We start from the raw sequence: 14,332 nt of genomic DNA, 5'->3' as shown, positions 1-14,332 counted from the left end.
TCATTGCCAGAGACTTTTGCTGCCAAATGAACATTGCTAAACTATATAAGTCACGGCGTGTTTTCATTTTATGATGTGAAAATATTGTTACAGAGTCACACACTGAAATCCCATTACATACTCTTATAATGTCCTCGGTGTTATGGCGTGATAAGTCAAGCACTTCAACCGAAAGTTTTATGGACTATTACATTTGCATAAACAAATGCAGCGGAGATTTAAAGTGTAATTTGACGCTATGACAAAAGAACATAATCTACCTCTAGGGCAGAGAAATGTCTATTGCCTATGAATAATATAGTGAAATCAACCGCCAGGCATACAAGAATTCTGTCATGTTCCACAGTAAGAAACATTCTGCCAGTAGAGTAACACATCACCATCCAAAACGATCCATTATGCAAATCATTTCATTTAGAAATAAGTGTAATGGGGAAAAAATGTGCCATTCCTGATGAAGATTGAAAGGAAAATCAAGTTAAGTGGATTCAATGCCTTTGGTTTTGACATGATCATGAATCCATAAGTTCAAAACAATGAATAACTGATCAACAACACTGCAATAAACTTAACTTACAGTATGTCAATACAAAAAAAAAAAAAACTTTAATAATGAGATGCATTCACTTATGCCTAGGTGACAAGATCAGTTTTTCCATATGCTGTTCAATTAAATATTTTCCAATTAAAATTATTTAAGAAATCCGTTTTACTTTTTACCATAAAAAAACTAGTTCTCCAACTTTCATCCAGTGTTTTTTCATCATTTTTTATTTTATTTTCTATTTTAATTTTTGTTAAAGTTTTAGTACTTTTGTTGCGTTTTTGTCATTTTATTAGCTTTTTTTTTTTTAAATATATATATTTTATTTCAGTTAACTTTCTTATTTCAAGTAACGTTTATTTAATGGTTTTAATTAACTATAATAACCATTTTTTCATCATTGGGTTCAGTAAGTAGTTATTAGCACAATTAGCACAATAATATTGAGATGCTTGGTGTCTTTTTTAACCAGCAGATTAGTTTCATCATTAAGGATCTTTCAGCTCAGATCTGCTGCTAAATTGAAAGATTTTTTTTTAAAGGACTTGGAAACAATCCTAGCTTGATTACTGTAACTATATGTATGCAGGCACGTCTCAATCTCATCTCCAGATGGTTCAGTACACACCAGTGAGACTTTTAGTGAAAATCCAAAATAAGAGATCACATCTTTCTTATTAGAATCAAATTAACTAGTACCAATAATTACCAATTTGCTTATAGTTATAAAAGTGGCCCAGCGTGGTATTTCTCCACAATATATTTGTAAATTCCTTCATGCATACTCTGCCCCAAGGTTATGCAATCAACTTCCTTCTGTCCTGTTCACGCTGTAAGGGAGATTTCTCAGTTCTGGAACCGTTTAGATCCTCCTCCTCCACTGGCAATTTTAAATCCGCTTAAAGGTCCATTTTTATTCCTTAGCTCTTGATTCTATGGAAGTTTTTTTTTTATGGGTTTCCTCTTATTCTATTATTTAGATTTTATCAACTTGACATGAATATCCCTCTCTTTGTGACAGGATGACTTTTATAGCCTGCAATTACAAATATAAAGATCTGTGAAAATGTGTATTTATGTGTTTGGTGATATTAAAATGTATAGAAACATTCAACCAAAACATTAACCTGACAAGAAAAAGCTACAATAATCTTGACAGGAGTTAAATCTTGCTACAATCCTGAGTTACTGCAGCGTCCCTGCTTGTTCTTAAGTCAAATATAGTAAAACGGTCGTCATATAAACTGAAATGGCATACGAAGGCTTCAGTAATCTCTCCCAAAGTGCTTATTCACTTTGGCGACAGCAATGTAAATCACTAGATTTACCACAAAATACTGGTCCTTATTCTCCATCTGCTTCAGCCTCATCTCAACCCTCCCCTCGGAGTCTTGGTATAGAATGGAGAAACTCCCGCCATCAAAATCATATGATACTGTGTCCTGACTTGCTTTTGTCATCACAACAGGAGCGCTGACACACCAAAAAGGCTGCTTGGCTTCATCCCATACAGTGAGGCTGATCATGCAACAGTCCTGAAGACAGCAATTAGACCATGAAATACATCCTTACATAAGTATTAAAATACTGTGAATAAAAAGTGAGGATGATTGGACCAGTGTGGTGATTCTGTACCTTGATAGTTCCATGTAAAGCTTCAGTCCTCCAAGGCAAGCTGACGTCTCCAACCAGATGAATATTTGGAGATCTGTTATTCTCACTGATCACTTCCAGTGGAAGATAACCATCAGAAATCTGATCTGGAGAGTAAAAAAGAGGTATGCTAAGATACTTTGCGGTTGTCTACCAAAGATGAGATATACAGAATACAAGTGACACTTAATTCTTAAATTAGAAACTCAAAATTCTAGATAATTGTATCAAAGTCCTTGTATTAAATAACGGCTTAGTAAAAACATCTTAATTTTGCTTAGAGCAGGACAACACTGATATATTTTTGGGAATCTAGCGCCATCTACTGTTGAGAATCTAGTACAATCAACTGTTGAGGAATAGTGTAAAACTGTAGAAATAGCCAACTGCTCATTCATTTACTTGTAAGGCTATTATTTATTTTGTACCATCAGTTGGATGTCAGTTTTCATACTGTAAACTATTACTTTAATGGGGAATGATTTTAAAATCATTATAAATGAGTCAAGTGTTCCTTTGAACTCTTATTCTTCTTACAGTGCAGCGCACTATGTCTGTTTTTACCTCTCCTGCAAAACAGCTGGGAAAAGCGGCCAGACATGATGATTCTCACTGTATTGTGCAGTTCAATGTAAGCAGTGTATCCATTGAGACCATACTCCGGGTCCACATCATCAAACAAAGCACTGACTCCAGCTGCTGTACATGGACTAGTAGTGTGAAGGAAGGATAAAGAAGGGAACAAAAGAGATTAACTACAAAGTTTGTGTCAATTTACCTTTTCACACTGAAGACTGTAGAGACAGTATTGGGGTAAATCAGATGGTTTAACAACTGATGAGTCAGAGCTGTACAGTGTCCAACTTCACCAGAAAATGGAGTTATTACACCTTGATACAAGTTTTATAAAAGATAAATGATAAGAGGAAATACAGCAATACCTAATAGATGCATGAAGACTTCTTTCCACAAGTCTGTGATTGTGCAAGTTCACCATGACAAAAGCAATTCCCCACTGGTCCTGTATAGAAGCACCAAATTAACAATTGTTGTATTGTTGAAATGAAATATTATTATTTTTATATTATGAATACCACTACTATCAATAATAATAATTATAATAATATACACACTACTATTCAAAAAAATTTTGGTAATAATTATTTAATGTTTTTGAAAATGTATGCATTTAAGCAAAAACTTAAATAAATATTATAATTTAAAATAACAGATTTCTATTTTGATTTTTTTTTAAATGAAATTTATTCCTGTGATGGCAGAGCTGAATTTTCAGCAACCATTACTCCAGTCTTCAGTGTCACATGATCCTTCAGAAATCATTCTAATATGCTGATTTGCCGCTCAAGAAACATTATCATAATTATTTTTAAAACATTTTTAAAAGATTTTTTGATGAACAGAAAGCTCAAAAACAACATTTATATGAAATATAAGACATATATGACGTGCTGAAATGGCGTTTGGTCTCGTACTGTATCGCGTACCTTGTCAGTGTCGTGCGCTTTGCTTGGCCATTTGTTGGGATAAACAGGTGTGTTCAAACAGGTTGAAAGTGTGTTCAAGCGCCAGCAAAACAATGTAAAGAAATAGTCTTTGTGAGAAGCAGTCAATCAGCAGAAGTTAAAAGCAGCTTGTAAGTGTATTTATTTCTTGTCTCAGTGTTTAGCGCAGTTGTCGTTGCTAGGAAATAGAAATCTTCTGTAAAATGGAAGTCTTAATTTACTCTTAAGTTTTTAGTCTTTTAATCAATTAATGCATGATTGCTGATTAAAAGTATGAATTTATTTTGAAAAAAAGATTCTAAGATATAATAAATTCAAAACATCAAGTGCAACAGAAGCAAAAAACAAAAAAGACTAAATAAACAAAATGCATAAACAAAACAACAATTAAAAAAAAAAAAAAAGAGCAAAATAAAACCGCAATATGAATAAAAGAAGACTCACAAAATGTATGTTTTCTCCACAATGAACAAGGTCAACTCTAGAATTGGAAAATACCTTCCAGAATCCCAAAGTTACGCCCTGTCCAACATACAGCATCTTGACAATCTTGTCTGAAACACACAACTCACTGTGTTCTCTTTGAAGCTTTACTTTGGACATAACTGATTTCCAGCCCGGCCTGAAAGGCACAAGATGGAAACAACTACATCACTCATTTAGGTTGGAGTAAAGGTGTAGCTTTCTAATTGGCACCTACCATACCTGTAAGGAGCAGGACAATTGAGTGGCACCCGCAACACTCCATGAAGCTCAAGCGAGGTGAGCTGGTTGAAAGGAGGCCAACTGACAGCACCCCAGAGCACAAAAACAGCCGTACTACTGAAGGAGGCATGAGACTGCTCAAAGGTGCTCTGCCGTCCTCTCCCATCAGTCACTGTGATCTCCCATGTAATGCACAGACTCCTGCCAGACACACATGACACAAACCACATCTGACACCTCTGCTCTCAGATCATTTAAGGGCAATGCCTTTTTTGTTGTTTTTTTGAAGAAGTGGGGAATACAACATAAAGAAAACATCAAATGTATTGTAAAAGAAAACACTAAGCTGATGAAAATACTGTCTTTTGTTCCTGTAGCATCCCTAAAACAAGATACACTTCTTTACTTATGCAAAAAAAATGTATAATGCTGAAATATGAAACTGAAAGATAACACTGTTTTTCAAATACTATATTTTTAAATAAGTGTATTATCAATTGCATTTTTAAGCATGTATAAAGCAAAAATCTAATGAAGTTAAAAAGTAAGGTTTAGACCTAATAAATAATAAAATAATAAAACTATTTCATTACATCCAAAATGTTCTGAAATATGAAAACTGAGAGAAAATGTTATTTTTTGATACTATATTCTAAAGTTAATTATTAATTAATTTGTTTAGCATACTTAAAGCAAAAGTCTAATTAAGTTATAAATTGAGGTTTAGGCTTAAAATAATAATACAAATGTTGCCAACAGGGGAAATTTTTTTTATAAATGAGCATCTCTAAAACAAGATAAATTGCATTACTTGCAAAAGTTATAATTCTGAATTAAGAAAACTGAAATATAATGTTGTTTTAGAGACTATATTTTGAATTAAGTTTATTATTCATTTTATTGCATGAATTGAATAAAATGTATAAAGCAAAACTCTTATAAAGTTTAGTCAGGTTTATGCCTAAAATAATAAGAAAAATGTTGCCAATGGGTAAAAAATTCCTAAAACAAGATAAACGTCTTTACTTGCAAAACTGCAATTCTGAAATATGAAAACTGAAAGATAATGTTGTTTTCAGAGACATTTGTATTAAGTTAATAAAATTAATGAATGAAACAAACTATTTTAAATGCATAAATACAAAACTATTTTTAAAGGTGGAGAATCCAAGGTAAAGAGTCAAAGTATCATAAAAAGAAGGCTGCTAAAAAACAATAATTTGTATTTATTTATTCATTTATTTATTTTTATTTTGAGAATCAAAATTGTGTTCATGTGGAAAGATGAAAACTGAAAGATTAACTGGGAAACAAAATAAAAATACTATTGATTGATTGATTGACTGACTGATGTGCAGTGCTGTTATTAACCTAATTCAATTGATTAAGAGCAGGGAAGTGTCTGTTTTAGCAAGATACTATGAATGACATTAATTCTGAAAGAAGCAGGGCATTAGTTTGGGGAAATACCTAATATGATGCATCATGTGCCTGGCATTGGCACCATATGATATCAATTAATGCTGTAAGACGAGATACAAGCAGAGTCCCAGAGAGATTAATAGCTGTTGGTTGTGTCTGCAAGTCAGTGGAGATGATTATTACCGAAGTAAATCTGATCCTTCGGTGTCTTTGTAACTGAGGAACCTATGGGGATTTGTCTGGGCAAGAGGTAGGGGCCAAGCAATTTATTTGTACAATTCACCCAGCCTTCTGAGGGGACCACAATTATTTTCATTCCCCCTGTATGCCACACACTCTTTGAGTTGAAAAATTGAGTGGCCCGGCAGCTCTAATCAGAGGTTAAGACAACAGCACGCCGCGGCCTGCAGATCATCAAGCGTGTTTCCGTATCCCATCGCCCAAGAGCACAGAGCAAATCTAAGACGCTGACTCTCACACTCACCTTTAATAAGCCCAGACACTGCAGGAGGGAAAAACACACCCTGACATATATTTGATGGGGGATATGCCATCTTCAACAAATTACATAGGTCACAACAAAGACGATATTTTGACTACAAAGTCTTGTTGTGTATTACTAAATGTAGGGATGTACAGAAAGAGAGATGAAAGATATAGGCTAAACCAAAACAACTAAACATAGATTATGCATACGTATTTATATAAAGAAACATACAGATTGCGTGTCATAACGCCAAACCAATGCTCTCGTCGTCTTAAATGAAGGATATAATAATCATAAAATATAAAAGGGATTTCAAGAGACATCGATTTTAAGATTTACACATTTAATTAGACCACATATTTGTGAAATCTCAAATAAACTAAACCACAAAAGCCACAATCTCTAACCTTATGACTTCCTCTGTATGACGCGGCAGTCCTGAAAAAGGGTCGATGAGTCGTAGTTTCGTTCTCCACTTGTTCAAGTTCAGGCCAGCAATTTCTTTGAAGAACGTGTTTCTCCAGTATCCCTTTGGCCTCTCCTGCACACCCACCATACCAAGGACATGTATCATCTGGTCTTCTTGGCTGGCTTTCTTCTTTTTTGTACGTTTATTGATGTAAAACTGATACCACATAGCACTGCAAGGACATCAGGATAAGGAAGAAATTATTTTGATAGATTTTTTTTTTTAGCTTTGAGAGACAAAAAAAAAGGGTCTGGAGAAAAACAAACTCACGCACTTGCTGTTGGACAGTTCATGGAAGTGCTTGTTGACAAAACTAATGCAGAAAAGACACCCAGTATCCAAGTACGAGAGAATCCTGAGAATGATCTCCAGTGGCATCCTAGTTTAAATCAGATAAAACAAATAGACAGATAAATATAAAAGGATAGATATAGATACATGATAGATGAACAGATGAATGAACAGACAGATAGAGATGTGGCATCTTATTTAACAAACAATAAATAAATAACAATTTGTCCATGCATATAGCTACTTTAATTACACACACAAAAAAAAGTACGGTGAGTCACGGTGAGGCTAAAAAAGTTACCATACTCGCAAAACATGCCTTTCTAAGGAGTTTTCACAAGTCTTTTCTCTGCGTTTGGATGTCATTCTGTGGACTGATGGATGTTGTAGAGCCGCTTTTCTTTGTTTTCTGAGAAAATTAAACACAAACACACTGAAACGATCTAGCAGAGCTCTGCAGTGCAGAAGCATTAAAGCCAGAATGAAGCGAAATAACATAGAAGCAACAACAACCTGGACATGGATTTTGATTTAATAATTGAAGGCTGCCCAGCATCTTGCCTCTGGGTCTTCACGGATTGCGAAAACATAATTTGTATCTCTTGTGAAGCGTGTTTAAGTGCCTCTTAATTTGTTATCTGTTCAATCTCGCTCTTCCGGCATCTCGCTGTCAAGGTAACCAGGCCAGCGCGCTTCTGCGCAGGTGCTAAGTGCATTCGTCGCACTACACAGGGCGCACTGTCATCTCACAGAGTTTTTTTTTTTTAATGGGTACAGTCTTACATACTAGTAGGACATTAAACAGTTCAGCGAAGAGTTATAACATGCTATTCCGAGGAAAAGCTAAAAAAATTAAAAAAAAAAAACATTGTTGCCACAACTACATTCTTCTACTAACAGGTGATGTGACTATCTGGGGAAATACTGCCCCCAACAGGTCAGGAGGATTCATGAACACCCTGAGAGCCGCACGGGGGTTCTAATGCTACGTGAACAATTTGAAAAAGTAGGCTTATTTATTTATTTATTTATTGTATATATAATGTTCATTCTTTAATTCCTTTCATTCCAGTTTTTGTTTGTTTGTTTTCAATTTTTTGCTGCTTCAAAAATGGATCCTCTGCAGTGAATGGGTGCCATCAGAATAAGAGTTCAAACAGCTGATAAAAACATCACAATAATCCACAAGTAATCCACACCACTCCAGTGCATAATGTCTTTTGAGGCGAAAAGCTGCATATTTGTAAGAAATAAATCCATCATTAAGGCATTGACTTAAACCATAACTTCTGTAATCCACAATAACACTTCCTCCAGTGAAAAATCCACCCTCTATTGTCCTCTCTCTTCAAAAGTCATGATTATTTTTGTTTTGAACTCTTTTAGACTGTTATTACTTTTAAACAATGTTTGATTTGTGCATATTTATCTCCTGATTCAGATGAGAAACAACTTTTTCACTGGAGAAACCAATATTATGAAGGACTCGTATTTTAGCTGGATTTCATCCCTCTTTTTCCTCAAGTCCACTATCATCTCCTTTGTCTTGTCCGTGTTGAGGGTGAGGTTGTTGTCCTCACACCATGTCACAAGACTGGCCACCTCCCTCCTGTAGGCCGCTTCATCCCCGCCAGTGATCCGTCCTATCACTGCGGTGTCATCAGCGAACTTCAGTATTATGTTGTCCTTGTGGGAGGCAACACAGTCATTTGGTGACTTATCTTGACATATCTTGGATGGCTTGAGGGTAAGTACATTTTCAGCAAATTTTCATTTTTGGGTGAACTATTCCTTGTGAAATATATTGGATGAGATTTTAATAAAGCAAAAAAAAAAAGCAAAGGGATTTTTTTTTTGTTATGGTGGTCTGCTGCCTGTCAGATTAAATAGTCATAACATTCACAGTAATGTACGGTTTCTCATGGTTGGGGAGAGTTCTTCTCTGTGGGCATAAATGGCTCAGGGCCCCGTGATACACAGGCCCAGTGCCCACCAAGCTTGACATTTGATGTTTTCTTTCTTTTTCTCGCCCTTCTGCAAGCCCTAGGTCAGCCGCTGATCTCGAATACTCACCGTCAACCTCCACAGAGCCTGTCACTCTCAACAGTGCTATTCTTGTCAAACTTAACCTAACTGTTGCAGGTGAAGTTTACTTGAAATATATTTTAAAACCATTGTTCTGGCTATTTATATTTGCAAATTTGTTAATAAAATATAGTTAGGATAGTATTTGCTGTTTTGAACTGACAGGCAAAGTCTCTCAAGTGTCCTAAGAATGCAATATTGTGAAGTACCTATTATACTTCAGATATAATACAGACATTGAGTCATTCCATTATGAATTAAAGCAGTATCCCCATTTCACTCTTTAGAAGGCACCAGTCGCGATCGTCTTACATAATATTTCCAATTAGCAACTTTGAAGAGTGAGGGAAACTATTAATTAGGGAGGTTAAGAATGGGTTCAGTGGACATAACACATACTGAGTAGACCTGTCAAACCTAGCATCACACTTTATACACTTTACAGCAACTCCAGAGCTCTTCTGAAAAGCTTTTTAAAAGATAGAAAGCACAAAACTGATCGCCTATTACATGTTTTATTTAGAGAATGACGATTCTCAGATGTATGAAGCCACGTTTTAGCAACTTTCAGTTGTAGATTGTCTCTTTTTAAAGAGATTCATTGTTTTTCATTTTCTTCACAATTTTTTAACAACATACAGTATGTCTATTAATACAAGAAGTTGCTTTACTGTGCACTCTTAAAAATAAAGGTTCTTTATTGGCATATAGTTTAATGAAGAACTTTTAACATCCATGGAACCTTTCCATTTCTCAAAATGTACTTTATAGCAGAAAATGGTTCTTTAGATTTTTAAAATGTTCTTCACGCTAAGAAGAAATGGTTGAGTCCTTAAGAACTTGGTAACACCTTTTATCAATGATCCATTAACAATATTTAACTTCATAACATGAACTAACAAAGAAAAAATTATTTTAAATCAATACAAATGGTTGTATTAACCAACATTAACAGAGATTCATAAATACTGTAACAAATGTATTGCGTATTGCTTGGTCATGTAAGTTAATGTATTAATGGAGTAATGTTTGACCAGCAGTATCTGTACTTTCACTCAAGTAATGGAGTTGAGTACTTTGTCCGCCTCTGATTAACTTACCTTATTGTAAAGTGATCACTGAAAGGTTCTTTGGGAACCAAAAATGTTTCTTTAAGGAATCACTTAAAACAACCCACAACTTAGACATTTTATGACCAGCCATTGTTCATCAAGCCCTTGTAGACCAACCATATTTCAAAGTGTTTATTTAAAAATATAAACTTAATAAACATATGGTTTGAGATCTAGTAAGAGGGAACAGTGTGGATGACAGACAGAGGATCATAGCACTTCTTCTCCACAGGGTGGAGCACAAGATTTTTGTTTGACTCTGAAGGCATTCCACCTGTATTCTGATATTATTAAATTGCATGTCTATTTTTCTGGTATTAAGCTATATAATATCAGCTTCAAATTTATAGCTGGTCTACTTACTGTATCCTATATGCAAAACTATATGTTTGCTATTGCTATGTAAAACGAATACTGATGTCACCAAAAATTGGTTGATAAATTAGCTGTTATTGTGCAGACAAACTCTTAAATCCAAGATTCTGGCCGCCCCTGACTTTTATGTCCAGAAACGTCCGCTCCAGAATTATTATTGTACTTGAAAAGAAGGGATGGGCGTGAATCGCCCTCCAAAAAGAATGAAGGAGCAATTGGTTTTCTCCACTCTTATTAGGTGCGCGCTTCACTCCTTCTCAAGGCAGCTGAAGGAGCAGACACACAGATTGCACCAACTATGTATTTAACAGGTAACATAATGGACAACATCAAGTAGAAATGAGGCAAAAGATAACATAGAATGAAATACTAGATTTCATTGTGCTGTTGTTGATATTTATTGATTTTATTATTTCATTGGAAAGGTATGTAATTGTTATAGAAGTGATACTAACTATGGAAAAGATAACGCGGAACTTTAAAACTGTATTTTTGTTTACGTTTTACGTGAGTTAAACGCAGCTAACCTTGTATTTTTAGTCGAGATTAGGTGTTGCGCATCGTTGCGCAATTTATCTTCAAGCATCATACTGAGAGATTAGCTATATTCACTGAGAAATTAGTATTCGTGCACTATTATTGTTTTTAAAATATTTATACATTTTGTTCTGATTTCTCGTTTTTTTATCATTCAGGGACCATTGTGCAAATATTCTGAGCACCTTAAACTGATGCGCATAGACGAGAAGAAAAGGAGTGTCTGACGGTGAGTTACAGAGAGAGAGTAAGTGAGAGAGAGAAAGTGAGTGAGAGAGAGAGGTTAGTTTGGAACAGGTGATAGAGCCACATCAAACCTCCAAGGGGCTGGTGGTTAAGATCAGTTTGCAGAGGATTCTCGTTCCGATCATGGTGCCAGCAGCCTGTCCCGGACCCTTTGCCATGCTGGCTCTCGCCTTAATCCTGGGATGTGGCATAGGGCTCTGTCTGGGCCAGAATGACACGGAACCCATTGTTCTGGAGGGAAAGTGTCTGGTGGTGTGCGACTCCAACCCCTCTTCTGACGGAGGAGTCACCTCTTCGCTTGGGATATCTGTGCGCTCCGGCAGCGCCAAATTGGCTTTTTCGGCCGTCAGAGGGACAAACCACGAACCTTCGGAGATGAGCAACACATCCATGACCATCTATTTTGACCAGGTCAGGTGTCCCGTTGGTGACTTTGTAATCACAGGAACTGCATATGTATTGCTGTGCTCAGGAATTTCAACCAGAAACTTCACGAAGTGACAAATGCGTCTATTCTATTGGACGATGTACGTTATTAACTAATTCAGTCGCGTATCTTGATTTTCAGGGTAATTCACATTATTTCATTAAACGTAGGCTATTTAGTGTTGGTCAGATAAAATGTGTGAAGTTCCTAATAGTCTCCATAATATCTTTCAACAAATTGCTTAGTTGCAAAATAATTTTTGTCGCCCGTACTGTCAAAAATGTGAAATTTAACCCAAGTGTTTAGATTAACAACAAGCGAGGCGTGTTTAGATTAACAATAACCGACCCGCTGTCATTAAAATCGACCTGTAGTAATTAAAACTGACCCGACGTTGACAGGTTTGGAATGCGCTTATGGCAAGCCGGTTTAACATGTAAACAATTGCGACAAGAAATGTTTTTGTAACCAGCAGGATAGATACTGAGTTTTAAATAGGTTCTAGTGTCAAATAAATAAGTACTAGCACAACTGGAACTGATACTAGTAGCTAACCATTCAAACAGTTACAAATAACCAAAGAAGAAGTAATAGTGCCCAAATGAATAGTACTTGTAAAACTGAAATATCGACTAGCAATAATTTGAATACATACTAGTTGAAAATGAATTGATATCTGGACCACAGATTCCATAGAATTAAATGGCAAAAAAAAGGTTATTTCCCACTATTGGAATAAGTAGCCTATGAACAGTTAGTCTAGCCTACTAGTGAAACTGAAAAATCTTATATTATCTTATACTAATAAAAAACATCTGAAAACAAAAATATTTACTGGTTGGTTGTAAGGAAAAAATGTTAATACAGCTTGCCACATTGCGCTCAAAGATCCGCATGTGTCAGTGTAAAATTGCAGAGTTAAAAGTAAATGTGATATGGCGATTCACACATTTTCGTTTGCTAGTGGATTTGTAACGCGTCATGTTGCTTTTGTTTCAGGTCTTAGTAAACATTGGCAATCATTTCGACCTAAAAGCGAGTCTGTTTACCGCACCACGGAGAGGAATATACAGTTTCAGCTTTCATGTGGTCAAGGTCTACAACAGACAAACCATACAGGTGAGCAGAGCAGCTTGTGTTTTTGCACAAAATACTATTGCAGTCACCTCTCATTCTGTGCGTTATTCACGAACCCTCGTGGAAAGCCGATTCTCTGCTTTCAAAGGACTAAAGTGCGCTATGTCCTGTTATTCAGGTTAATCTGATGCAGAATGAGTACCCGGTCATATCTGCTTTTGCTGGGGATCAGGATGTCACGCGGGAGGCGGCGAGTAACGGAGTTCTACTGATGGTGGAGCGCGAGGATCGAGTCTATCTCAAGTTGGAACGAGGGAATCTAATGGGCGGATGGAAATACTCCACGTTCTCTGGATTTTTAGTCTTTCCTCTATAACTGACTCGCAGACGTGTTACTGCGAGTAATATTTTCCAAGAGACCGAGGACGAACGAGTTTCAGTTCTTCGAACAAAACAGAAATCTAGCAAAACTGCATATGGACGCGTACACCGGGAGTTCCCGCCTTTTTTGGCCGCAGCTATTTTCAGTCGCGATTGTTTGGATTTTATCGATGGGAAACAATTCGCAACTGACAGTTACCTGGACCGCTATATAAAAGAGAAGATATTTAAGACGAAGACGAACTTCAAATCCCGAACTAGGTGTATTTATCAGTGCTTTATTTTGTGTTTGTATAGCCTTAATGATTCGGCTTCCGTCCAGTGAGGTGTGTGGTGTGGAGCTGCGGAAGTGCGTTATGGCCCCAGAGCATTTTTTGCACGAATGGAAGATTCCTGTTTTGTGCTGTCAATGATGTGTCGTTTGGATGCCGAACATACTGAAAATATGCCAAATGTAGGCCACCTGCTATACAGTGATTATAATGAGAAAAAAATACATCATATATCAGCCAATGGAGACGTCTTAAAAACTTTTTGCTAGACAGCTATCTAATTTATAAAATACATATTTACATTATGGTGTGTTCTACATTCCGGATAATAAGTAGCTTTGATTGATTTAGTGTTCAGTGACAATGCTCACAGATGTAAGTTGTGGAAAAAGAAAAGTCCCAATATAATGTCCCGCCTAATAAAATATTGTATTGTACACATATTTACTCAATCTTTTTTTATTATTATTAACCTTGATTATTTTTCTAATGAATGATAAAATCGCATTAACGAATTGCGCATGCGCAAAAAGCATTTTTCTTTGCTTGACTACAATGAAAATAGACTGACAATATAACAGCACTGTCCATGGTGCTGAAGCAACACTCGGACTTAAGAATATTCGCTGATGTCTCAAGACTGGATGATAAACAATTATGTATGCTGCTCTAAATATATTATGTATTTATTTATTTTTTTGCAACCTTGAATCATTGTCTGTTCAG

At 35.9% G+C, this 14,332-nt stretch overlaps 2 protein-coding genes across 3 annotated transcripts; one reads left to right on the top strand and one right to left on the bottom strand.

The window, feature by feature from the left end:
- Positions 1-954: 954 nt before the first annotated feature.
- Positions 955-7,772, bottom strand: LOC107741976 (F-box only protein 15-like). 2 transcript variants are annotated; one of them, XM_016554808.1, is made up of 10 exons: positions 7,608-7,772; positions 7,414-7,503; positions 7,078-7,182; positions 6,742-6,975; positions 4,426-4,626; positions 4,219-4,342; positions 3,139-3,218; positions 2,762-2,907; positions 2,180-2,304; positions 955-2,079 (listed from the first exon to the last, which is right to left on the bottom strand). In XM_016554808.1, exons 1-10 carry the CDS (start codon positions 7,682-7,684, stop codon positions 1,810-1,812), a joined length of 1,452 nt encoding a protein of 483 aa, XP_016410294.1. In that variant the 5' UTR covers positions 7,685-7,772; the 3' UTR covers positions 955-1,809. The 2 variants fall into 2 exon arrangements, with proteins under 2 accessions (XP_016410294.1, XP_016410302.1); XM_016554816.1 differs by lacking the exons at positions 7,414-7,503; positions 7,608-7,772 and having other exon boundaries at positions 7,074-7,169.
- Positions 7,773-9,215: 1,443 nt separating this feature from the next.
- On the top strand, positions 9,216-14,001 carry LOC107741967 (cerebellin-2-like). Its single transcript, XM_016554796.1, has 5 exons — positions 9,216-9,236; positions 10,905-10,977; positions 11,362-11,860; positions 12,876-12,995; positions 13,132-14,001. Exons 3-5 carry the CDS (start codon positions 11,573-11,575, stop codon positions 13,327-13,329), a joined length of 606 nt encoding a protein of 201 aa, XP_016410282.1. The 5' UTR covers positions 9,216-9,236; positions 10,905-10,977; positions 11,362-11,572; the 3' UTR covers positions 13,330-14,001.
- Positions 14,002-14,332: the final 331 nt, after the last annotated feature.

This window comes from Sinocyclocheilus rhinocerous, unplaced genomic scaffold (genome assembly GCF_001515625.1).
Source record: "Sinocyclocheilus rhinocerous isolate Xijiao unplaced genomic scaffold, SAMN03320098_v1.1 scaffold100, whole genome shotgun sequence".
In the NCBI taxonomy this organism is placed as follows: domain Eukaryota; kingdom Metazoa; phylum Chordata; class Actinopteri; order Cypriniformes; family Cyprinidae; genus Sinocyclocheilus; species Sinocyclocheilus rhinocerous.
The sequence above is the reverse complement of the archived record's forward strand: the minus strand, read 5'-3'. Positions and strand labels throughout refer to the sequence as shown.

Excerpts from the sequence above, each read along its gene's own strand:
- LOC107741976 (XM_016554808.1), bottom strand. The coding sequence starts at position 7,684 with ATGTTTTCGCAATCCGTGAAGACCCAGAGGCAAGATGCTGGGCAGCCT. Across the intron at positions 4,343-4,425 it reads AATTGTCCTGCTCCTTACAG|GCCGGGCTGGAAATCAGTTA; the intron begins GTATGGTAGGTG and ends TGTGCCTTTCAG. Across the intron at positions 2,305-2,761 it reads CCAGCTGTTTTGCAGGAGAG|ATCAGATTTCTGATGGTTAT; the intron begins GTAAAAACAGAC and ends TTTACTCTCCAG.
- LOC107741967 (XM_016554796.1), top strand. The coding sequence starts at position 11,573 with ATGGTGCCAGCAGCCTGTCCCGGACCCTTTGCCATGCTGGCTCTCGCC. Across the intron at positions 11,861-12,875 it reads TGACCATCTATTTTGACCAG|GTCTTAGTAAACATTGGCAA; the intron begins GTCAGGTGTCCC and ends CTTTTGTTTCAG. Across the intron at positions 12,996-13,131 it reads ACAACAGACAAACCATACAG|GTTAATCTGATGCAGAATGA; the intron begins GTGAGCAGAGCA and ends CCTGTTATTCAG.